At 44.7% G+C, this 26,393-nt stretch overlaps 2 protein-coding genes across 4 annotated transcripts in view; one reads left to right on the top strand and one right to left on the bottom strand.

Annotated features, from left to right (window-relative positions):
- The window catches only part of LOC143807275 (uncharacterized), a 65,715-nt gene extending 54,874 nt beyond the window's left edge, over window positions 1-10,841 (top strand). For both annotated transcript variants that reach the window (XM_077288637.1, XM_077288638.1), the window contains 2 exons: window positions 3,723-3,792; window positions 4,721-10,841. In XM_077288637.1, coding sequence (XP_077144752.1) covers window positions 3,723-3,792; window positions 4,721-10,630 — 5,980 coding nt within the window. In that variant the 3' untranslated portion in view covers window positions 10,631-10,841. The remainder of the gene's footprint in view (window positions 1-3,722; window positions 3,793-4,720) is intronic.
- LOC143807280 (WD repeat-containing protein 88-like) overlaps window positions 1-26,393 on the bottom strand; it is a 180,638-nt gene that overhangs the window by 84,553 nt on the left and 69,692 nt on the right. The gene's annotated exons all lie outside the window — the stretch shown is intronic.

Raw genomic sequence — 26,393 nt, 5'->3', positions numbered from 1 at the left:
CCTCATACGGTGTAAAGTACCCCACAGCACCAGCATATTATAATATCACCCACAGTCCCCATACGGTATAATGTTCCCCACCTCCCCCATATAGTATGTCACACACAGCCCCCATATAGTATAATGTCCCCCACAGCCCTCATACGGTATGTCACCCACAGCCCCCATACAGTATAATGTTCCCCACAGCCCTCATACAGTATAATGTCCCCCACAGCCCTCATACAGAATAATTTCACTCACAGCCCCATATAGTATAATGTCCCTCACAGCCCTTACACATTACAATGTCACCCACAGCATTCATACGGAGTAAAGTACCCCACAGCACCCACATAGTATAATATCACCCACAGTCCCCATACGGTATAATTTCCCCCACCTCCCCAATATAGTATGTGACACACAGCCCCCATATAGTATAATGTCCCCCACAGCCCTCATACGGTATGTCACACACAGCCCCCATACAGTATAATGTCCCCCACAGCCCTCATACGGTATAATGTCACCCACTGCCCCCATAAAGTATAATGTCCTCCACAGCCCTCATACAGTATAATCTCCCCCACAGCCTCCTTACAGTATAATCTCACCCACAGCCCTCATACTGTATACAGTACCCCACAGCACCCATACAGTATAATATCACCCACAGTCCCCCATACCGTATAATGTCCCCAACCTCCCCCATATAGTATGTCACCCACAGCCCCCATGCAGTGTAATGTCCCCCACAGCCTTCATACAGTATAATGTCCCCCACAGGCCCCATACGGTATAATTTTCCCCACAGTCTCCATACAGTATATTGTCCTCCACCTTTCCCATGTAGTATAATGTCACCCAAAGCACCTCATACAGTATGATGTCTCAAATAGTCCACTATACAAAAATCTATTTATTTATTGGTATACATGTAAGAATACACAAATATAGAGACAGGATAACATAGGTCCACTTTAAAGAGATACTCGCACCCAAATGATCATCCCAAAGGTTGATGACTGTACAGCTCTCTATACACTGTATTGTCATTCACAGACCCCATAAATTATGATGTCTCCCCATAGTACTCCAAACAGTATGAAGGCTTCACAATTCCCTATACATAGTATTTTCCCCTCACACAATATGATGTTCCCGACAACCCTAATATAGTATGATGTCCCCAACTGACCCAATACATTATGATATCCCCCCACATCCTACAATATAGTATAATGCCCCCTATAGCCCCCATTACAGTATATTGGTGCCTACAACCCTCTATACAATTTGATGGGCCCCACAGCCCCCCATACAGTATGAAGGCACCAACAGCTCCCCATACAGTATGATGGCCCCCGTACAGTATCATGACTGCACAGCTCCCTATCTACCACAACCTCCACCTTTTCTGCCGGCTTGCCGCGCAGTGAACCGGTGTGATGCAGTGATGACATTGTGCCACCTGACGTCACTTGCATGGCGCCGCCTAAAGTAGACCCCAGGTCGGACATTTCATGCCTTCTGCTAGTGTAAGAGAGAGAGTAAGGAGCCAGAGGCTTTATGCTCCGACATAACTGTTAACACTACTGACATCCTGAGAACGCTGATACTATTAACAATGTTGTAATCAATCCTGCCCACGGCCAGAGTGGTCCATCTGAAATTTGTGACATTTGTCCCATGCCAGTCCGGCCCTGCACATCGGTGTCAGAACATTGTCCTAGTGGATAAGAATCAGCGGGTCAGTCTACACCTGATATACTATCCAGAAGAGATCTAATAGATTCACACTACCCAAGTCCGAAGTCCACTTCTTTACTCCATAGAAGCCGGCCCAGGGTAGTGCGAACGTCCTCGGCCCGTAGTTGAACGCTGGCATCCTAGGTGCCACCTGTAGTGTATGGACTGGACTCTCCCCTGTCTGATGTGTAGGTTTGGAAAAAGGTATTAAAAGAGAATTGCAAAAAAAACTCAAAACAATTATTTACAAAAAATAAAAATAGGTGTCTTCTGCTGGTATGACGCCTAATGAAACATCATATTTCTATTACCGTATATACTCGAGTGTAAGCCGACTCGAGTATAAGCCAAGACCCCTAATTTTGCCACAAAAAAACTGGGAAAACTTAATGACTCGAGTATAAGCCTAGGGTGGGAAATGCAGCAGCTACTGGTAAATGTCAAAAATACAAATAGATACCAATAAAAGTAAAATTAATTGAGGCATCAGTAGGTTAAGTGTTTTTGAATATCCATATTGAATCAGGAGCCCCATATAATGCTCCATACAGTTCATGATGGCCCCATAAGATGCTCCATATTAAAATATGCCCCATATAATCCTGCATAAAGGTTAATTATGGCCCCATAAGATGCTCCATACAGTTCATGATGGCCCCATAAGATGCTCCATATTAAAATATGCCATATATAATGCTGCACAAATGCGGATTATGGCCACATAAGATGCTCCATACAGACATTTGCCCCATATAATGCTGCACAAACATTGATTATGGCCCCATAAGATGCTCCATGTAGACATTTGCCCCATATAAAGCTACAAAAATGGTGATTATGGCCCCATAAGATGCTCCATACAGACATTTGCCCCATATAATGCTGCACAAACATTGATTATGGCCCCATAAGATGCTCCATGTAGACATTTGCCCCATATAAAGCTACACAAACGGTGATTATGGCCCCATAAGATGCTCCATACAGACATTTGCCCCATATAATGCTGCACAAACATTGATTATAGCCCCATAAGATGCTCCATGTAGACATTAGCCCCATATAAAGCTACACAAATGGTGATTATGGCCCCATAAGATGCTCCATACAGACATTTGCCCCATATAATGCTGCACAAACATTGATTATGGCCCTATAAGATGCTCCATGTAGACATTTGCCCCATATAAAGCTACACAAACGGTGATTATGGCCCCATAAGATGCCCAATACAGACATTTGCCCCATACAATGCTGCACAAATGGTGATTATGGCCCCATAAGATGCTCCATAAAGATATTTGCCCCATATAAAGCTGCACAAATGCTGACTATGGCCTCATAAGATGCTCCATGTAGACATTTGCCCCATATGCTGTTGCTGCGATAAAAAAAAATTAAAAAATCACATACTCACCTCTTGTCGCTCAGGCCCCCGGCACTTGCTATATTCACCTGCTCTGACTGTTCAGGCAGAGGGTGGCACGCACACTAATCGTGTCATCGCGCCCTCTGACCCGAGCGTCAGTGCAGAGGATGCGGAAGATGCAGCGGCGGCCGGCGGTGGTGGAACGGGGAGCAGGTGAAAATCGCACACTGCGTTATACTCACCTGCTCTTGGAGCGGTCCCTGGTTCCCTGGCACCGGCAGCTTCTTCCTGTAGTGAGCAATCACATGGGAGCGGAGTGGGGTCCATATTCACTACTGTAATGAGCGGTACCATGTGACCGCTCACTACAGTAAGAAGCTGCCAGCGCTGGGGAACCAGGGACCGCGCCAGGAGCAGGTGAGTATGATTACACAGCTGCCGCTCCCCCTCCCCTGCCGACCCCTGGGTATGACTCGAGTATAAACCGAGAGGGGCAATTTCAGCCTAAAAAAATTGGGCTGAAATTCTCGGCTTATACTCGAGTATATACGGTATATTAGTTTAAAGTTTGCTTGTAGCAATTAATGAATATTGGATGGTAACATATTTTTTTTTTTTACAGGACCGAAAATCAAAACTTACAATTATGGATGGAAACTTCACGAAATGAAGACAGAGAGGAGATAGCCAAGGTGGGTGAACATATGGATAAAAGACAATGGCTCATAAGGAAATGCAGATATACAAGTTACACACGGCACTCAAGGCTCCTGGGTGGTGCTCAAGTAAGGTTTCCAACCCGTCAATGAATGATTAATAACTTGGCACTCAAAAGTTCTTTTTGCAAGATGAAAACAACTTTTTCGTTTATTAGTGCAACCAGTTCAATGATTAAACGTTTTCGGTCACAAGACCTTCATCAGAAACATCTCATATGAAACTGGAAGCAGGGCAGCGCAATGCATAGGCCCGAATGGCCTGAGCACAAGTGTAACCGGGCGACTAGACCTGGAAGGTATGATGAGGGCAGATGGTTACTTGGCAGATGATGTAGTAAGCATGGAGAGTTTAACTGGTTACCTGGAAAATCCTGGGGGGTATACTGAGGTAGGGCGCACTGGAGAGGCGAGAGCCCCGCTGTAGGGAACTGGCGCTGATACGTCCAGGTCCAGGAAGCCGAGGTGCTGTGAAGCCGGTGTTGCCAGAAGCCGCGGCTTACTACATCATCTCCCCTCAATTTTGGCATTTTTATTTTTCTTCTCGTTACGTCGTTTACCGATCAGGTTAATTTATTTTATACTTTGATAGATCAGACTTTGATTAACGCAACAATACTGTAAATGCCACTGTCACAGATTAAAGGCAGCATTTAACTGCTTAACAGCCGCTGGAGGTGTTTTGCTCCATCTGCGGCTGTTAGAGGGAGATGATGGCTTAATAACTCAGCAATCATCTGCCGGCAAAGATATAGGCTCAGTTTCTGAGCCCGCATCAAAGTCAGGGAGCCAATACGTCATATGTAGGTAAGGGGCTAATATGTATCACACATAAAATGTAAGAAATTTACAATATATGCCTTTTTACCAAAACCTAATTTTACGTAAATGTTTCTACTCATAGGTGGTTTCCAGAGCTGTGAAAGAAAATAACAAGGATCTAGAAAGGAAAATACCTGACATTAGAATAGACAAAGAAATAATTCTCCAACTTGGATCTGATGGTCCTGTCCAACGTGCCGCAGACCACTTGTTCAGCAAGGAGACAGAAATAAATCGCCAGAAAGCCTTACTGAAATATGATGCACAATCTGAACAATTCAGACTTGTAAAACCAAATAATGCAATAGATATAACTGGAGATACCAAAATCACTATGGTTGGACATGGCGGTCACAGAGATGGCCATGTGTCTGTAGGTGGAAAAACATCTGATCAGTTGGCAAAAGATATATTGAAGCTTTGTGAACTTTCATCCCCAATTCACTGGTCTTCAGGTTCACCCAAAATTAGAGAAATCAGTATAGTCTCTTGTGATGCCGGGGCAGGAAAAGAAGGAAAAACTTTTGCGAAAGACTTCCTTTTGGACCTGGATAATGCTGGATTATCTATAGGTTCACTCTCTCTTCGCACAACGAAGATCATAGTGCAGGAAGATGGTAGCAAACGCACTGTTGATTTTGATAATCCAGCGCTGTGGGGCAAATACATCCCAATTCACAAGCGAAAATTCTTTTTAGATAATAATAAAAATCTCGTGGAAGAGAGTGTCTCAAAGGAGAGAAGACCAGAATGGATAGAAAGTCAGAACATCGAACACGAGTTTGACCCTCTAGCTCCGAGGAATATAGAAAATGATCCGCTATTTTACTATGAGAACGGGGTGTTATACCACATTAACGATGAACGTGTTGGCCAACTAATAGATGACAAGGTGAGAGGGTTGTTTCACACAGAAGCTCAAGGGGTAAACACTATGGGTTTAGATGTATATTATAGAAGAAGCATGGATGAAACTGAACCTATAATGAAAGAAAATATTCAGGTCCAAGTTGTAGAAGGATTAGATAGTTTGAAAGAAAATATCAAATACATCATACAAAGTTCTAATGAGATGAGAAGGAATGAGCTGAACAACGTCGCTGATAAACTGAGTAGGCATGGAATTACAATTGACAATAATATGAATTTAAAGGATATATGGAATCGTCTCTTAAATCAAAGACAAATTGGGAACCGGTATGTTAATTATATTTATCATAAAATTCAAGACACTTTGAGAAACACGGTTAAATATTATCAATTTAAGGATTACATCTACAGCATAAACTTGGTAGACTTTTATGTTAGATTATATGGCGTAACTAACGCTAATCTCATAAATGAAGAATTTTGTAACATTAGAAATCAGGAACACGTAACTTATGATGCAATGAGAATCATGGAAAGTCCTTCTTTGTTTGTGGAGATGGCACAGCAATGGGTAGGTAACCTCCACCATGCTATCGGTAAGATAAATTCTTATAACGGGATGGCTGTCCTCGCCACTCATATTTCTGAGGCTGTTCGGAATCCAGCAATGTTTATTACAAATCGTCTACTGTGGGATACAGAATCATCATGGTTACAGTTTCGTTACAGGAACCCAATGGCAAGAGGGTTCACATGGAGTGGAAACAATGCCGCAATAGGACTGGATTACGAGACCACCACAGCAGAGAACATGAATGATCAGGTTGCACAGGAAACAGTATCGGCAATGAAGCTTTGGTTAACCAGAAAATTCCGAACAAGATATTATGATTACAAACCTAAAAATCTACCCGAACCAATAGATATGTCTCAAATTGATGCCAATAGAATAACCCAAAGCATATCGGAAAATCTTCCTATAAATAACCTAAATATTGATGAAAACTGCAGAAGGCGAGTTTGGCCTAATAGAGAGCAATTATCTGACGATGGCATGAGTTCTTTTAAAGATCTGGAAGAGAGAGCAAGGGGAAAAAGCTTAGAAACAGAATTCCACTTAAAAATGGCAGAGGACAGACAGCAACTAAAGGAGCAGATCACCAAGAATATAAAGGAACTAGTCTCTCCAAACTTTGGTGAGAAATGGAAAATAAAATCAATAGAGAGCGATGAACGTGCAACTACGATAGACTTAGAAAATGAAATGAATCCTTTGGAGACTAAGAAAATTGAAGTACCAGGTAAAAAGGGATCTCCGAATTCAGATGAAGTCTTACATTCATACTATAATGATGTTTCTGGTTATGAAAAAGTCAATCGTGGACTTGGAATCTATGGAACCTTGATGGGATTTCAGGGCGCCAATCAGATGTTTGCAGAAGGACGAAAGTCGGAAGGAGCAGTAATGTTAGCCCAAGGTGTCCATGGAATAACAGAGCTGACTGGTATCAATTCAGCAGTTAATAAATTTGTTGGCGATATTGCACAGAAATCCATTTCCCAGATATCTGTCGGACTTGAGGAAGCTTCAGCAGTAAAGTTCACAAGTGCTCTGAGTGAAGCTGGTGCCGTAGCTAAAACAGTCCCCATGCTTTCTTTAGGATTCACAATATTTAATATATATGAGGATCTTCATCAGAAAACTCCAGTTGGGATAGCAGATGCTGCCCTTGATAGCATAATATTTATCACATCTCTGGCTGGTCCTGAAATGCTTCCAGTCACTGTGGCTTTGAGTATTGTCCGTCTTGGTATTGACCCAATGTACCATGAAATAAAACACGAGTTGGATGCTTTACCCTCTGGTGCTGGCGTAGAAGACAAATTCAGGGCTGTATTAAAGGGGATTGGATTAGCCCTAAAAGATATAGGGTACAGCTTTTTACAAATATTGCAACAGATAACTCTTCCGGGATTTATCTATAGCGTTTATAACCTCGAACAAGAGCACAAAAAGTCTATGGATCTTGTACACAACCTGCAGACTGCTGAGAACTATTACAAAATCTTAGATATAGATGATGGACACAGGTGTCACAAAAAGATAGACTTCACTGAAGGGGAATATTCTGCCTATGGAGGAAATTTACGGGTTGAGTTAACGGACCAGAGTACAATGAACATTACATTAACCGATCCTCTTACTTCCAACAAAATTGTGAAAGTGATTCCCTTTGAAACAAATTGTGAGTTGGTGGATCTGGTTATGGGGATTGGAGAAGCAGTAAATATTAAAATGATGCATAAAACCGCCACCATGTTTTGGTTCATACCCTTGAAAACAGAAGATGTTATTTCTTCCATGGCACCCGAAGACAGATCTCTGCATGGTACATATGTGGGCAACTCCAAACCAAATCGATTCTATGCCGTGCAGCAGAACATTATCAAAGGACTTTCCTACACTCTGGACAGATACCACTATGAACTATTTGGCAATGATGGTAATGACATTTTTTATTTAGGGCCTCAGAAAACCTTTGTCCATGGTGGGAACGGTCAGGACATCTATTACATCCCGAAGAACGCGGGACAAACCGAGATCTGTAATCAGGCAAACGATAACGAGATGGACCTCCTCATTTTCAACATTCCTCTTCAACAAATCAATGCAAAAAAAGTACAAAATAATCTGAAACTTTTCAACAGTAACCTTCATGAAATCCTGATTAAAAACTGGTTCCTTGGAGAAGAATATAGGCATATGACTTTTAAAAGTGTGGAAGGGGCTCTGATAAAGACTGGGCAAGTTAGAATTAATGGGATTGTTCCTCTGGAGCCTTTTAGTTTAGATTTTTCAAGTAAAGACTCTGGTGCACGGATTTATCTCAATGATTCACTTTGGGAGACAGTGATTACAGTTATCGGCAGTAACAATAGTGACATTATATACGGGAATCGCCTTAATAATGTATTTCAGGGAAAAGGTGGTAAAAATTATTTGGCTGGAAGTGAAGGGATGGACATGTACATTATACAAGAAAAGGAAGAGTGTGACACCATTAACAACTTTGCGTACGATGGCCTGGTAGACATTGTACAGTTGCCGGCAAGCTATGCAGACCTGAAGGTCGACGTTGTTCCTCAGCACTCTTTGAAGGTTTGGAAACCCAGAGGAAAAATGTGTGTGATCATGGAGGATTGGTACAGAGGGTGGCATTGGCAACACGTGATATTCAAATCCCAAGATTTAGTGGTGTTCCAGATCACCAACACGTCAGAGCCAAGGATTATTCCACTAATATTAGACTACAGTCAGTTCCCTAAGGGGATAAATATTGATTTAAATACCATTCCCAGAAACGAGAATATAATGACCGTGATTGGATCCTCTCACTATGATATCATCCAAGGTAATGAGAAACCAAATTTCATCCAGGCAGGTAAAGGTGGGGGATCTCTTACAGGAAGAGGAGGAAGTGACACCTATGTCATTGACTGTGGGAAAGAGAATATGTTCATTGATAACTACGCAGAAGATGGCGCCATGGATGTCCTTTTCATCAAGAAGAAATACAGCTCACTAAAATTTGATCTTGCCAGGTCGCAGACAAATTCCACTTTTTCATTTATTTGTCTTCAAATCCATGTTGATGACTTTTGTAGCATTTTACTGCATAACTGGTTCAGATCAGAAAGCTACAGACATTTGCAAATACAAACAGAAGATGGAATTACATTCAGTATTCCCAGTGGACTCACACCTGTAATATATGCTGTAGATAACTCCAGAGATACAATACCTGACGTTGTCATTGATACCAGGTCCGGGATCTATGAAGGAGCAACTAAGATAATGGGTCCTCCCAGATATACCATCATATTAGGAAATGAGAAAGACAATTATATTGATCCTGGGACGAATGGAGGAGTAATGTCAGGTGGAGAAGGCAGTGACACCTATGTACTGAAAAAGCATTATAAAGGCATCTACAAGCTTAACAATTATGCTTTAGATCTACAGGTGGATTATCTTATACTTGATGTCAACTTTAAAGATATTTTAATCAGATTTCACAAACATTTCTTCAAACAAATAATAATAAGTGCCCCAACAGTTGCCCAATGGGAATGTCGACTTGAAATGTTGAAGAAAACTACCGACCATATACATTTGATAGTTAAGACAAATGACGTGTTGTTCACTTTTACCAACCGTTTGGAAATCCAGCCATTATTAGTAGATGAAAGATTCTCGTCTATGGATTTACACCTTGATCTCTCTAGTAAGAGTCTTCATGAAGTACCGATTGTATATGGTTCTCTCCAGAAAAGAAACTTTATTACTGGAAATACTTTGAATAACACAATCATAGGGGGTAAGGACACAGACGTACTCTACGGTCTAGAAGGAGGTGACATACTTCAAGGTTCTAGTGGGAAAGATTACCTCTCCGGAGGAGCCGGAGATGACAAGATTCATGGAGGCGAAGGAAACGATCTTATTTTAGGTGGTGAAGGTGATGATGTTATCTACCCCGGTCAGGGGGCAGATGCAGTTTATGGAGGTACTGGATGCGATACTTTATTATTTTTTGGAGATCTTCCAAAGAAAACTGGTGTGTTTGTAAATCTATATCTTGGATATGGAGCTGGTTCAGATGCTGAAGGTGACCTCTACTTTGGAATGGAGAACGTCTTGGGCACCAGTTATGATGACATCTTGATAGGAAACGACGATAGTAACTATATCAGAGGCGCGGGAGGTAACGATCTTATTCAACCATTGGGCGGTAATGACTTTCTCCAAGGAGGAGAAGGCAAAGATATCTATAATCTCATGGACGCTACAGGAACTAAAATGATTGATAATTATGCCAGTGATGGTAAAGCAGATGTAATTTACATTAATCATACGGAAGAACTAGAAATAACTAAAGAGAGATCTCAAGATAACCTTCACATAACCATTGACCATAAAAATTATGAAAAATGTAAAATAATTGTCAAAAACTGGTTTAAGTCAGAAAAATACAAGCACCTCGTCATCCAGATATTGAAGAGGCAATTTACAAACGGAAAGGAAAAGCTTAGAGTTTATGAAGAAGAGATTGTCAACTAGTAACAGTAATGACATCTAATACATCATATATACGAATGATAGTAATCATGAATACTGTACTGTGATATGCATTGCGTTTTGTAATTAAAATTGCCTTACAGAAGCTTAAAAGTAATTTTAATAAACCCACAGATTTTTGATTATACAAGTTAAAAGAGATAATTTTGACACTTTTATTTCATGTCTTTTATAAGCATATAAAAAAATGAAAATTTGCCATTTTTCTTTCCGCTTGTGTGTTTTAATAATTAAAACTTTCCTTATCACCAACTTTGAGGTGACGTCTATATGATAGAAAGAGCTAATCTAATATGTCACGAATCCCATAATATGTCAGGGATCCCGGGGAAGATACCTTTATCTTCCCCACTACTCACACCAATTTGTTATGAGCCGGGGTTGTTTAGTTGCCCCTGGTTCCTTCTGAAGGGGATTTATATACAGTATATCCCATGTCACGGGGTCCTTCTCCAGTATCACACAATCAGCAGAGCAAGAGGAGAATGAACAATCCCAAGACCTCTATTTAGGCAAAAATACGAAAGGTCCATATACAATCCACCACACAAAGCATAAGATAGTCCAGAACCTGAATGCAGTTCAGTAAGAGGATAAAAGCTCTGGGAGATGAGAGTCCAACAATCCAGCAGACAGAAGATAACAGTCCATATACACTTCTTTCTCTCTGGGGTGCTGTGTTCATATCATAGTTCCACACAGGATATGCTCTGTGTCTCACCTCCCTGATATTTTTAAAGTCCCCCTCCTCATTCACATGTCAGGAGGGGGAAGGTCACAGGGGCTCATTGTTTCAACAAGCTAGTTCAATATGTCATTAGCATATTAGCAAACAGGATTATTCACTGACCCTGTGAGAAGACAACAATACAGTACTGTGGGGGCTGATATCAGATGGCAACCACAGGCATTCATCAATTAGCAAATAACTCATCCTACAAGAGAACACCATGATAAATCAGTAAAATATTAATACAAATAAAATGATATCCACATACCGTATCCCACCATCACAACCTCTCCCCCCTCTTAATAAGTGAGCACGCCATGAGGTCTACACAGACTTCTGGCCTGCTCACTTTAGTCCACATTGCTCCACTGTTTATAGTTCCTTGTACAGTGGCAGGGGTTGCAATAATCATGAGTACTTGTCCATAAAATTCCGGGTCCTGGCTTTATGGTCATACCAGATTTTTTGTCTGGACTGGGCCATCCCGAAGAACGCGGGACAAACCGAGATCTGTAATCAGGCAAACGATAACGAGATGGACCTCCTCATTTTCAACATTCCTCTTCAACAAATCAATGCAAAAAAAGTACAAAATAATCTGAAACTTTTCAACAGTAACCTTCATGAAATCCTGATTAAAAACTGGTTCCTTGGAGAAGAATATAGGCATATGACTTTTAAAAGTGTGGAAGGGGCTCTGATAAAGACTGGGCAAGTTAGAATTAATGGGATTGTTCCTCTGGAGCCTTTTAGTTTAGATTTTTCAAGTAAAGACTCTGGTGCACGGATTTATCTCAATGATTCACTTTGGGAGACAGTGATTACAGTTATCGGCAGTAACAATAGTGACATTATATACGGGAATCGCCTTAATAATGTATTTCAGGGAAAAGGTGGTAAAAATTATTTGGCTGGAAGTGAAGGGATGGACATGTACATTATACAAGAAAAGGAAGAGTGTGACACCATTAACAACTTTGCGTACGATGGCCTGGTAGACATTGTACAGTTGCCGGCAAGCTATGCAGACCTGAAGGTCGACGTTGTTCCTCAGCACTCTTTGAAGGTTTGGAAACCCAGAGGAAAAATGTGTGTGATCATGGAGGATTGGTACAGAGGGTGGCATTGGCAACACGTGATATTCAAATCCCAAGATTTAGTGGTGTTCCAGATCACCAACACGTCAGAGCCAAGGATTATTCCACTAATATTAGACTACAGTCAGTTCCCTAAGGGGATAAATATTGATTTAAATACCATTCCCAGAAACGAGAATATAATGACCGTGATTGGATCCTCTCACTATGATATCATCCAAGGTAATGAGAAACCAAATTTCATCCAGGCAGGTAAAGGTGGGGGATCTCTTACAGGAAGAGGAGGAAGTGACACCTATGTCATTGACTGTGGGAAAGAGAATATGTTCATTGATAACTACGCAGAAGATGGCGCCATGGATGTCCTTTTCATCAAGAAGAAATACAGCTCACTAAAATTTGATCTTGCCAGGTCGCAGACAAATTCCACTTTTTCATTTATTTGTCTTCAAATCCATGTTGATGACTTTTGTAGCATTTTACTGCATAACTGGTTCAGATCAGAAAGCTACAGACATTTGCAAATACAAACAGAAGATGGAATTACATTCAGTATTCCCAGTGGACTCACACCTGTAATATATGCTGTAGATAACTCCAGAGATACAATACCTGACGTTGTCATTGATACCAGGTCCGGGATCTATGAAGGAGCAACTAAGATAATGGGTCCTCCCAGATATACCATCATATTAGGAAATGAGAAAGACAATTATATTGATCCTGGGACGAATGGAGGAGTAATGTCAGGTGGAGAAGGCAGTGACACCTATGTACTGAAAAAGCATTATAAAGGCATCTACAAGCTTAACAATTATGCTTTAGATCTACAGGTGGATTATCTTATACTTGATGTCAACTTTAAAGATATTTTAATCAGATTTCACAAACATTTCTTCAAACAAATAATAATAAGTGCCCCAACAGTTGCCCAATGGGAATGTCGACTTGAAATGTTGAAGAAAACTACCGACCATATACATTTGATAGTTAAGATAGTTAAGACAAATGACGTGTTGTTCACTTTTACCAACCGTTTGGAAATCCAGCCATTATTAGTAGATGAAAGATTCTCGTCTATGGATTTACACCTTGATCTCTCTAGTAAGAGTCTTCATGAAGTACCGATTGTATATGGTTCTCTCCAGAAAAGAAACTTTATTACTGGAAATACTTTGAATAACACAATCATAGGGGGTAAGGACACAGACGTACTCTACGGTCTAGAAGGAGGTGACATACTTCAAGGTTCTAGTGGGAAAGATTACCTCTCCGGAGGAGCCGGAGATGACAAGATTCATGGAGGCGAAGGAAACGATCTTATTTTAGGTGGTGAAGGTGATGATGTTATCTACCCCGGTCAGGGGGCAGATGCAGTTTATGGAGGTACTGGATGCGATACTTTATTATTTTTTGGAGATCTTCCAAAGAAAACTGGTGTGTTTGTAAATCTATATCTTGGATATGGAGCTGGTTCAGATGCTGAAGGTGACCTCTACTTTGGAATGGAGAACGTCTTGGGCACCAGTTATGATGACATCTTGATAGGAAACGACGATAGTAACTATATCAGAGGCGCGGGAGGTAACGATCTTATTCAACCATTGGGCGGTAATGACTTTCTCCAAGGAGGAGAAGGCAAAGATATCTATAATCTCATGGACGCTACAGGAACTAAAATGATTGATAATTATGCCAGTGATGGTAAAGCAGATGTAATTTACATTAATCATACGGAAGAACTAGAAATAACTAAAGAGAGATCTCAAGATAACCTTCACATAACCATTGACCATAAAAATTATGAAAAATGTAAAATAATTGTCAAAAACTGGTTTAAGTCAGAAAAATACAAGCACCTCGTCATCCAGATATTGAAGAGGCAATTTACAAACGGAAAGGAAAAGCTTAGAGTTTATGAAGAAGAGATTGTCAACTAGTAACAGTAATGACATCTAATACATCATATATACGATTGATAGTAATCATGAATACTGTACTGTGATATGCATTGCGTTTTGTAATTAAAATTGCCTTACAGAAGCTTAAAAGTAATTTTAATAAACCCACAGATTTTTGATTATACAAGTTAAAAGAGATAATTTTGACACTTTTATTTCATGTCTTTTATAAGCATATAAAAAAATGAAAATTTGCCATTTTTCTTTCCGCTTGTGTGTTTTAATAATTAAAACTTTCCTTATCACCAACTTTGAGGTGACGTCTATATGATAGAAAGAGCTAATCTAATATGTCACGAATCCCATAATATGTCAGGGATCCCGGGGAAGATACCTTTATCTTCCCCACTACTCACACCAATTTGTTATGAGCCGGGGTTGTTTAGTTGCCCCTGGTTCCTTCTGAAGGGGATTTATATACAGTATATCCCATGTCACGGGGTCCTTCTCCAGTATCACACAATCAGCAGAGCAAGAGGAGAATGAACAATCCCAAGACCTCTATTTAGGCAAAAATACGAAAGGTCCATATACAATCCACCACACAAAGCATAAGATAGTCCAGAACCTGAATGCAGTTCAGTAAGAGGATAAAAGCTCTGGGAGATGAGAGTCCAACAATCCAGCAGACAGAAGATAACAGTCCATATACACTTCTTTCTCTCTGGGGTGCTGTGTTCATATCATAGTTCCACACAGGATATGCTCTGTGTCTCACCTCCCTGATATTTTTAAAGTCCCCCTCCTCATTCACATGTCAGGAGGGGGAAGGTCACAGGGGCTCATTGTTTCAACAAGCTAGTTCAATATGTCATTAGCATATTAGCAAACAGGATTATTCACTGACCCTGTGAGAAGACAACAATACAGTACTGTGGGGGCTGATATCAGATGGCAACCACAGGCATTCATCAATTAGCAAATAACTCATCCTACAAGAGAACACCATGATAAATCAGTAAAATATTAATACAAATAAAATGATATCCACATACCGTATCCCACCATCACAACCTCTCCCCCCTCTTAATAAGTGAGCACGCCATGAGGTCTACACAGACTTCTGGCCTGCTCACTTTAGTCCACATTGCTCCACTGTTTATAGTTCCTTGTACAGTGGCAGGGGTTGCAATAGTCATGAGTACTTGTCCATAAAATTCCGGGTCCTGGCTTTATGGTCATACCAGATTTTTTGTCTGGACTGGGCCATTCGCTGAGGTTCTTTAGCCAAGGTAGCTAGCTGGGTGAGAAGATCTCTGAACTCTAGAACATAGTGAATGATGGGCATTCCGGTATCTGCGATATCTCACTCCATTTGTTCTTTCAGAAGAGTGTGAGGCACACAGACCTTCTGGCCAAACAGATTGCTCCCCAGTGAGGTCTGGATGTCGTGGTGCTTGAAGGACCTGTAGTCGGGTGACTGCTCCCACAAAATGACACTAACTCCCCAATGTCATTTCCAAGGAGGATATCTGCAGGAAGTCCTCCCATAACTCCCATCCAACAAAATGTTTCTCCAAAACCATAATCCAAACTTACTAAAGCTCGCTGTATATATTTGCGGACACCCCCCACCAGGACAATGGGAATTCCCAGGCCTTGGTGAATTGCCTCGGGTTGAACAACACGGGGGTTAGCGATAGTCAGGAATGCCCCCCTGTCTCTAAATCCCGACACTTTGTATCCATCAATTAAGACATCCTGCAGGTGGCAATGCCGTTGCTCTGTATTTCTGAGGGACAAAGGCCGGAGTCCGTACACTTCAGGAGGGGTATCTATGGTACCTGGGTCAGTGGTCCTCTCAGGTGGGGGTGGTGGTAACTCTTCCTCAGGCAGGATGGAGTGCACAAAATGCACTGGACAAGTTGGGGATGCGTGGGGCTCCCTCCGAATCCTTGAGGGACAGCTGGATTGCAAATGCCCAGGTTGCTTACACCCATAACATCTCCTCTTGGTGATACCCCCAGGTCATGGTCGGAACTGTTGGGGCCCAGGATTGTGAGGCATGATTGTCATCGGCTTGCGACTAGGTGGTAGGGCAGATATAATCGGAGGGGGACGGGACGCGGGAGCAGGCTGTGGTTCATTGTCCAGAAGCCTCCTCCATTGCGGTCGGATAGTAAGGGTTTCATTGGCCAGGGCTGCAGCTCTATCCAGGGTACACGGCATGCGCTCCCGGACCCATTCCCGTACCTCTGCAGGGCACTTGACAAGAAATTGTTCTATAAGGGACGCCTGTATAACATCTTCCACAGTAAAGACGTTTTCTGCTTCCAGCCATCTCCGACATGCCTGGGACATCTTATGTGCAAGTGCAGCGCCCCAGAGTCCTGGTCGTTGCAGTACTGTGGCTCCGCCACTAAGGGGAGCTATGGTACGTCTGATGGCACTGAAGGAGTTCATCTGATCAGGTATCACAGACACCAATACATTTCACCGCCGGGCCTCCAGGGGGAGCTAAGGGTTCTATTCATTAGGCCACTCCTCACACACTGGTAAAACTGGGGGTCAGGCAGGAAGTTAGAGAGAAAGCTGACTGGGTTGGAACCAGGCAACACCTTGTGGCAGAGGGTGTTGTGGGGGAAGATACAGTAGGGTCTCTGTCAGGGGTGGGATCCTGACAGAGGCTTGGCGACTTGAGCGAACGTAACGGGACCGTGCCTGCTCAGGATAGCGACGGTGCCCAAGGAAGGATCAGAAGCGAGATAGATTGTGCTGAGTGAGAAACGAGATCAAAGCAAAAAGGAGAACACCAGTAGGAGTCGTGCTGTAAGACCAAGGCAACATCCTACTGAGGCGCACAACCGGTGTCCGGAACGCCGAGGGAGTATTACAACATTCAGCTTCAAGCAATACTCTAAACAGCGGCAGGACAGTCAGTCTAAGGCGGGCTGTCTCACTTAAATCACCTATGCAGTCTTGGGGGGCAACTTGTGGAGAGGGGCGACTCTAGGGTCCCGGAAGAGCTCCGAGCCTACCCGTCATACGGGTGCCGTCCTAACCGTAACATCAGGGAGGGACGGAGGATTAGCAGAACATCATCTAATCGAGTTGTGAGGGAACTTAAGAAACAGACACAACAGTTGTGGGGACTTTCCGTAAGCACAGCAGGGAAGGACCGCAACACATAGCGCTAGAAGGAAGGCACAGATTTCCACCTGCTAAGAGAACTCTGGAGGTGCCATTGTGCCGGCCGGACTTGCGCAGCCTGGTTATCCGGATTCCGGACTGAGGACCCAGAGATCTTCAGTAAAGAGGTAAAGAGACTGCAAACTTGGTGTCCTCGTTATTTACTGCACCGCACCATCTACATCCGTCACATCATTCACTGTGCGCCCCTCGGCAGGGTCACGGATCGGGCCTAGCCACCGTGACAACCCCAGAGCAGAGACTCAGAGGCCCGGTACCGGGTACCCCTCGGCCCTGCAGCAGTGGGGGCACTACAAACTTGGCGTCACGAACAGGATCTACTTAAGCCTGAGGAATCGGGTCATGTGTGCCTTGGAACTGTGATTTATTGTGCTTGGACTGTACTTTATTGCAAAGACTGTGTGTTGCCACTTGCCGCCAGAAGTTCCCGCCAAAACCGCCGCCATTACAGCGCTGAGGAGAGCGCAGGAGAAGAAGAAGGGCGTGGAAGTGGGCGTAAACAAGCTGAAGAGCGCGAAAGACAATGGCCGCCCAGTCTAAGTATTTCTGCCCCTTGAGGACGTGTCCGTCAGCAGCTGAGGTCCGCCTCCTGATCCTCAATGGTGGGCAGAGACAAAGAAAACGAAACCGCCCACGAAGGAGAGAGCGGGAAAAGGACCAGGAAGAAGAAGTCAGCGACATGGAGGACGCCATAGCCAGCCGCCCCGCCCGGAGCCGGAGCGTGGGGTCGGAGCCGAGGACTCCCCCAGCTACCCGGAGAGGCATCGCAGCCAGACCTCCACAGTTGACGCTGACCTCCTGCAGACGGGAGCGGACGAGCTGATCCACCAACTCCTGCGGACGCCGCTGAGCACTGAGGCCGGGTGGAAGAAGACCATCAATGGGAGCCTCACCAGACATCTGTCGGCAGCCTCGTCTGGTCCGGAGCAAGAAAGAAGTTCCAGCGCTCCGAAGCCAGAAAGCAAGGTCCTGCCGGAAAGCGAGATGCTGCAAACGGAGATGACAACGCCGCAGCGCAAGGCCCTGCAGCCAGCATTCCAGACCCCAGCGGAGGCAGAGCAGACCGGCACCGGTCGAACTGCATCTGAAGCAGGTATGAAGGACGACCCTGCCCTGACAACTGACACCACTCCCGCGACTGCTAGTGCCACAGCTGCTGACTCCGTTCCAGTGACTGATCTTGCAGCAGCCGCTACCTCTGCTGCAGCAAATGTCCATACTCAAGCTGCGCAGATCTCCATCGCTGCGCACGATTTAACAGTACATGCAAGATGGATTAATGGCGTTTGTCCAGCACTGGGTGTAACCCTGGACCTCACTCTTCCCAGGCCAAGAAGGGTTAAGTGCCAGGTGCAGCCCTGGAAGCCGTCCCACTAAACCTCGGAAACCTGAAACTGTACATAGTTAATTGTTTGTTTCCCTGCTTTTTGCTGCTTTAAACCCGACTAGGGTTAACTCTTAAAGGGATCCCTTTGTTTACCCGGGATCCCTTCCTCTGCTTTTGCTTTTGTTTCCTGTTTCCTCATTGTTGAAAAGAACTGCTGAATCATGAACAGTGCATGATACAAACTGCTTGTAAATAGTTGCACCTTATTAAAGGTGCTCCCTACTGGTTTTACTTCAAAAAGAACTCTTTGTGAAGATACCACACTGGAACCTTTGCTGAATACGGACTGGTAGCTTGAGAAGATATGCTACCTCATAGAGACTTGGTCCCCTCTTAAAGGGGATGTTCATTTGTTGCACTTAAATGGTGATATTGCTTTAAGACAGGTAGCAATAATGTTTTGACGAAAAGAAAGTGATGATAATGTTTGTATGAGAAAGTTATATGTATCCAACTAGTTAATTGTAAAGAAATGCTGATAACGTTCCCTGAAAGAAAGTGAAAGCTAGAAGAAGGATGCAGTGGGCCCGTAGGGGTAGACGTAGTGTCCTGCATACGTGTTAGTAAGAAAGTAATGAGAAGGTTTAATGTTATATAGAAAATGTTTGATAATGTTGATAGACAACGAGGACAGAAGGTGAACCCTGAGTCCTCCTAGGAGCCATATAGAGATGGCTCAGTGCTCTTAAACTGAAAGTAGTGTTATGTTCTATACTGTGTATAGTAGTTGAAAAGACAGAAGGCTCGGGCTGAAAGGAGCGGTCCTGTAAGAAAGGAGAGGCAGTAGGTCTGGTGCCGTTAGGACAGGCGGTCCTGCAGATTTAAAGAAGGAGAATGTAAAAGTTAAATTGCCTTATAATGTGATTATAAGAAGGTCTTTAGCGGATTCAGAGTGTACATCCTTAAGGACAATGTTAACTTATTATTCAAAAGTTTGCACTAAGTAGAATACCCGGTTGGGTAACAGGAGTTATTTATAGCCTGTAATTTATAATGTTAACCATGTTTGTAACGTTCAAGTGTCCTCACCTCCCATAAAGGGAAGCTTTGTTCAAATATACTTATTGTTATTGCACTCAACAAAACTGTATGTCTTTTTGCTAACTTGTATTGTTGTTTTCTTCCCAGTCCCGGAGTACTGTGTTTAACCAGGGGGGAGTGCAGCGCCCCAGAGTCCTGGTCGTTGCAGTACTGTGGCTCCACCACTAAGGGGAGCTATGGTACGTCTGATGGCACTGAAGGAGTTCATCTGATCAGGTATCACAGACACCAATACATTTCATCGCCGGGCCTCCAGGGGGAGCTAAGGGTTCTATTCATTAGGCCACTCCTCACACACTGGTAAAACTGGGGGTCAGGCAGGAAGTTAGAGAGAAAGCTGAGGCAGAGGGTGTTGTGGGGGAAGATACAGTAGGGTCTCTGTCAGGGGTGGGATCCTGACAGAGGCTTGGCGACTTGAGCGAACGTAACGGGACCGTGCCTGCTCAGGATAGCGGCGGTGCCCAAGGAAGGATCAAAAGCGAGATAGATTGTGCTGAGTGAGAAACGAGATCAAAGCAAAAAGGAGAACACCAGTAGGAGTCGTGCTGTAAGACCAAGGCAACATCCTACTGAGGCGCACAACCGGTGTCCGGAACGCCGAGGGAGTATTACAACATTCAGCTTCAAGCAATACTCTAAACAGCGGCAGGACAGTCAGTCTAAGGCGGGCTGTCTCACTTAAATCACCTATACAGTCTTGGGGGGCAACTTGTGGAGAGGGGCGACTCTAGGGTCCCGGAAGAGCTCCGAGCCTACCCGTCATACGGGTGCCGTCCTAACCGTAACATCAGGGAGGGACGGAGGATTAGCAGAACATCATCTAATCGAGTTGTGAGGGAACTTAAGAAACAGACACAACAGTTGTAGGGACTTTCCGTAAGCACAGCAGGGAAGGACCGCAACACATAGCGCTAGAAGGAAGGCACAGATTTCCACCTGCTAAGAGAACTCTGGAGGTGCCATTGTGCCGGCCGGACTTGCGCAGCCTGGTTATCCGGATTCCGGACTGAGGACCCAGAGATCTTCAGTAAAGAGGTAAAGAGACTGCAAACTTGGTGTCCTCGTTATTTACTGCACCGCACCATCTACATCCGTCACATCATTCACTGTGCGCCCCTCGGCAGGGTCACGGATCGGGCCTAGCCACCGTGACAACCCCAGAGCAGAGACTCAGAGGCCCGGTACCGGGTACCCCTCGGCCCTGCAGCAGTGGGGGCACTACAAACTTGGCGTCACGAACAGGATCTACTTAAGCCTGAGGAATCGGGTCATGTGTGCCTTGGAACTGTGATTTATTGTGCTTGGACTGTACTTTATTGCAAAGACTGTGTGTTGCCACTTGCCGCCAGAAGTTCCCGCCAAAACCGCCGCCATTACAGCGCTGAGGAGAGCGCAGGAGAAGAAGAAGGGCGTGGAAGTGGGCGTAAACAAGCTGAAGAGCGCGAAAGACAATGGCCGCCCAGTCTAAGTATTTCTGCCCCTTGAGGACGTGTCCGTCAGCAGCTGAGGTCCGCCTCCTGATCCTCAATGGTGGGCAGAGACAAAGAAAACGAAACCGCCCACGAAGGAGAGAGCGGGAAAAGGACCAGGAAGAAGAAGTCAGCGACATGGAGGACGCCATGGCCAGCCGCCCCGCCCGGAGCCGGAGCGTGGGGTCGGAGCCGAGGACTCCCCCAGCTACCCGGAGAGGCATCGCAGCCAGACCTCCACAGTTGACGCTGACCTCCTGCAGACGGGAGCGGACGAGCTGATCCACCAACTCCTGCGGACGCCGCTGAGCACTGAGGCCGGGTGGAAGAAGACCATCAATGGGAGCCTCACCAGACATCTGTCGGCAGCCTCGTCTGGTCCGGAGCAAGAAAGAAGTTCCAGCGCTCCGAAGCCAGAAAGCAAGGTCCTGCCGGAAAGCGAGATGCTGCAAACGGAGATGACAACGCCGCAGCGCAAGGCCCTGCAGCCAGCATTCCAGACCCCAGCGGAGGCAGAGCAGACCGGCACCGGTCGGACCGCATCTGAAGCAGGTATGAAGGACGACCCTGCCCTGACAACTGACACCACTCCCGCGACTGCTAGTGCCACAGCTGCTGACTCCGTTCCAGTGACTGATCTTGCAGCAGCCGCTACCTCTGCTGCAGCAAATGTCCATACTCAAGCTGCGCAGATCTCCATCGCTGCGCACGATTTAACAGTACATGCAAGATGGATTAATGGCGTTTGTCCAGCACTGGGTGTAACCCTGGACCTCACTCTTCCCAGGCCAAGAAGGGTTAAGTGCCAGGTGCAGCCCTGGAAGCCGTCCCACTAAACCTCGGAAACCTGAAACTGTACATAGTTAATTGTTTGTTTCCCTGCTTTTTGCTGCTTTAAACCCGACTAGGGTTAACTCTTAAAGGGATCCCTTTGTTTACCCGGGATCCCTTCCTCTGCTTTTGCTTTTGTTTCCTGTTTCCTCATTGTTGAAAAGAACTGCTGAATCATGAACAGTGCATGATACAAACTGCTTGTAAATAGTTGCACCTTATTAAAGGTGCTCCCTACTGGTTTTACTTCAAAAAGAACTCTTTGTGAAGATACCACACTGGAACCTTTGCTGAATACGGACTGGTAGCTTGAGAAGATATGCTACCTCATAGAGACTTGGTCCCCTCTTAAAGGGGATGTTCATTTGTTGCACTTAAATGGTGATATTGCTTTAAGACAGGTAGCAATAATGTTTTGACGAAAAGAAAGTGATGATAATGTTTGTATGAGAAAGTTATATGTATCCAACTAGTTAATTGTAAAGAAATGCTGATAACGTTCCCTGAAAGAAAGTGAAAGCTAGAAGAAGGATGCAGTGGGCCCATAGGGGTAGACGTAGTGTCCTGCATACGTGTTAGTAAGAAAGTAATGAGAAGGTTTAATGTTATATAGAAAATGTTTGATAATGTTGATAGACAACGAGGACAGAAGGTGAACCCTGAGTCCTCCTAGGAGCCATATAGAGATGGCTCAGTGCTCTTAAACAGAAAGTAGTGTTATGTTCTATACTGTGTATAGTAGTTGAAAAGACAGAAGGCTCGGGCTGAAAGGAGCGGTCCTGTAAGAAAGGAGAGGCAGTAGGTCTGGTGCCGTTAGGACAGGCGGTCCTGCAGATTTAAAGAAGGAGAATGTAAAAGTTAAATTGCCTTATAATGTGATTATAAGAAGGTCTTTAGCGGATTCAGAGTGTACATCCTTAAGGACAATGTTAACTTATTATTCAAAAGTTTGCACTAAGTAGAATACCCGGTTGGGTAACAGGAGTTATTTATAGCCTGTAATTTATAATGTTAACCATGTTTGTAACGTTCAAGTGTCCTCACCTCCCATAAAGGGAAGCTTTGTTCAAATATACTTATTGTTATTGCACTCAACAAAACTGTATGTCTTTTTGCTAACTTGTATTGTTGTTTTCTTCCCAGTCCCGGAGTACTGTGTTTAACCAGGGGGGAGTGCAGCGCCCCAGAGTCCTGGTCGTTGCAGTACTGTGGCTCCACCACTAAGGGGAGCTATGGTACGTCTGATGGCACTGAAGGAGTTCATCTGATCAGGTATCACAGACACCAATACATTTCATCGCCGGGCCTCCAGGGGGAGCTAAGGGTTCTATTCATTAGGCCACTCCTCACACACTGGTAAAACTGGGGGTCAGGCAGGAAGTTAGAGAGAAAGCTGAGGCAGAGGGTGTTGTGGGGGAAGATACAGTAGGGTCTCTGTCAGGGGTGGGATCCTGACAGAGGCTTGGCGACTTGAGCGAACGTAACGGGACCGTGCCTGCTCAGGATAGCGGCGGTGCCCAAGGAAGGATCAAAAGCGAGATAGATTGTGCTGAGTGAGAAACGAGATCAAAGCAAAAAGGAGAACACCAGTAGGAGTCGTGCTGTAAGACCAAGGCAACATCCTACTGAGGCGCACAACCGGTGTCCGGAACGCCGAGGGAGTATTACAACATTCAGCTTCAAGCAATACTCTAAACAGCGGCAGGACAGTCAGTCTAAGGTGGGCTGTCTCACTTAAATCACCTATACAGTCTTGGGGGGCAACTTGTGGAGAGGGGCGACTCTAGGGTCCCGGAAGAGCTCCGAGCCTACCCGTCATACGGGTGCCGTCCTAACCGTAACATCAGGGAGGGACGGAGGATTAGCAGAACATCATCTAATCGAGTTGTGAGGGAACTTAAGAAACAGACACAACAGTTGTAGGGACTTTCCGTAAGCACAGCAGGGAAGGACCGCAACACATAGCGCTAGAAGGAAGGCACAGATTTCCACCTGCTAAGAGAACTCTGGAGGTGCCATTGGGCCGGCCGGACTTGCGCAGCCTGGTTATCCGGATTCCGGACTGAGGACCCAGAGATCTTCAGTAAAGAGGTAAAGAGACTGCAAACTTGGTGTCCTCGTTATTTACTGCACCGCACCATCTACATCCATCACATCATTCACTGTGCGCCCCTCGGCAGGGTCACGGATCGGGCCTAGCCACCGTGACAACCCCAGAGCAGAGACTCAGAGGCCCGGTACCGGGTACCCCTCGGCCCTGCGGCAGTGGGGGCGCTACACATACATCCTAAACGATCCCCCTGTGGTGCATGGGAGGTCTCGGAACTTGGCCCTATATGAGTCTGGGGTGATAGGATGGTAATCCAGGATAGTCCGCTTTACAATGTTATAATCCCGATTCCGCTGTGAGTCAATGGTTCGGTAAGCCTCCGCCATGCTACCGTTCAGGAGTCCCACTAAGTAACGCATCCAGCCAGAGTGGGGCACCTCCATCACAGCACACTGCTGCTTAAAGTCCTTGAAGAACCCCTCCACATCTCTGGAAGGCTCATCAAATGGCTTGAAGTCTGTCCGGGTGATCTGTACAGGCTCCCGGATCGTTGGGTTTGCACTCCACGTTGCATTACTCCCTCTTCTTGTCTCCGCTGTGCTTGGCGAGCAGCCTCCTCCTTATACTCCTGAGAGACACCTGGACCCAAAACCGCCATCTCTTCTTTGTACCACACCATCCACTGGCTTTTTGGGGTGGGGGTCCTCGTCTCCTGGGCTTGCCCTTCAGACATACAGTATGGGAGTAGGTGGTCTGGTTAGCACCAACCAGTAGATCAATTAAGGACTCTTTAGTCAGTCCCTGGTAGTTCAGGCCCAGGTCTCTGTCTCTCTCCTGTAAACTGGATACAGTCCAATACAGTTATTTCAATTAAGGACTCTTTAGTCAGTCCCTGGTAGTTCAGGCCCAGGTCTCTGTCTCTCTGCTGTAAACTGGATACAGTCCAATTTCTGTACTCACTCTGTGGTTGGTTCTCCATTTGGTTACGCTCTGTTGATCCCACTTCTGCCAACAGTTGTCACGGGGTCCTTCTCCTGTATCACGCAATCAACAAAGCAAGAGAAGAGTGAACAATCCCAAGACCTTTATTTAGGCAAAAATACAAAAGGTCCATATACAATCCACCACACAAAGGATAAGATAGTCCAGAACCTGAATGCAGTTCAGTAAGAGGATAAAAGCCCTGGGAGATAAGAGTCCAACATTCCAGCAGAAAGAGGATAACAGTCCATATACTCTTCTTTTTTCTCTCTGAGGTGCTGTGTTCACATCATAGTTCCACACAGGATATTCTCTGTGTCTCACCTCCCTGATATTTTTAAGTCCCCCTCCTCATTCACAGGTCAGGAGGGGGAAGGTCACAGGGGCTCATTGTTTCAACCAGCTAGTTCAATATGTCATTAGCATATTAGCAAACAGGATTATTCACTGACCCTGTGAGAAGACAACCAACAATACAGTACTGTGGGGGCTGATATCAGATGGCAACCACAGCCATTCATCAATTAGCAAATAACTTATCCTACAACAGAACACCATGATAATCAGTAAAATATTAATACAAATAAAATGATATACACATACCATTTTCCACCATCACATCCCACTTCCGGCTTGGCACTTGCAGCTCTCTGGCGCCTCCCTTACCCTCAGGTCAGTCTACGTACTGCACCTAGGGTAATTAGTAGCCAGAAAGGCTGCCTGCTATGCTATTTCTGAATAATATGTGCAACTGTAGTCACAGGAACATCAACCTGCTTGGAGATGGTCTGATAACTTTTACCTTTAACATGTTTGTCTATCATTTTCTTTCTAATCTCCTGAGACAACTCTTTCCTTTGCTTCCTCTGGTCCATGTTGAGTGTGATACACACCATGTCACCACACAGCACAGTGAGGTTTTGTAGCCCTATATACCGGCCACTAAATGATTCCAAGATTGTAGACACCCGTGATGATAGTTAGTGGACACACCGTGATTTAACATGTCCCTTTTGTCACATTATTTTCAGGGGTACCATCATTTCTG

Source organism: Ranitomeya variabilis, chromosome 2, assembly GCF_051348905.1.
Source record: "Ranitomeya variabilis isolate aRanVar5 chromosome 2, aRanVar5.hap1, whole genome shotgun sequence".
Lineage (NCBI taxonomy): Eukaryota > Metazoa > Chordata > Amphibia > Anura > Dendrobatidae > Ranitomeya > Ranitomeya variabilis.
This window is presented reverse-complemented; position numbering and strand designations above follow the sequence as displayed.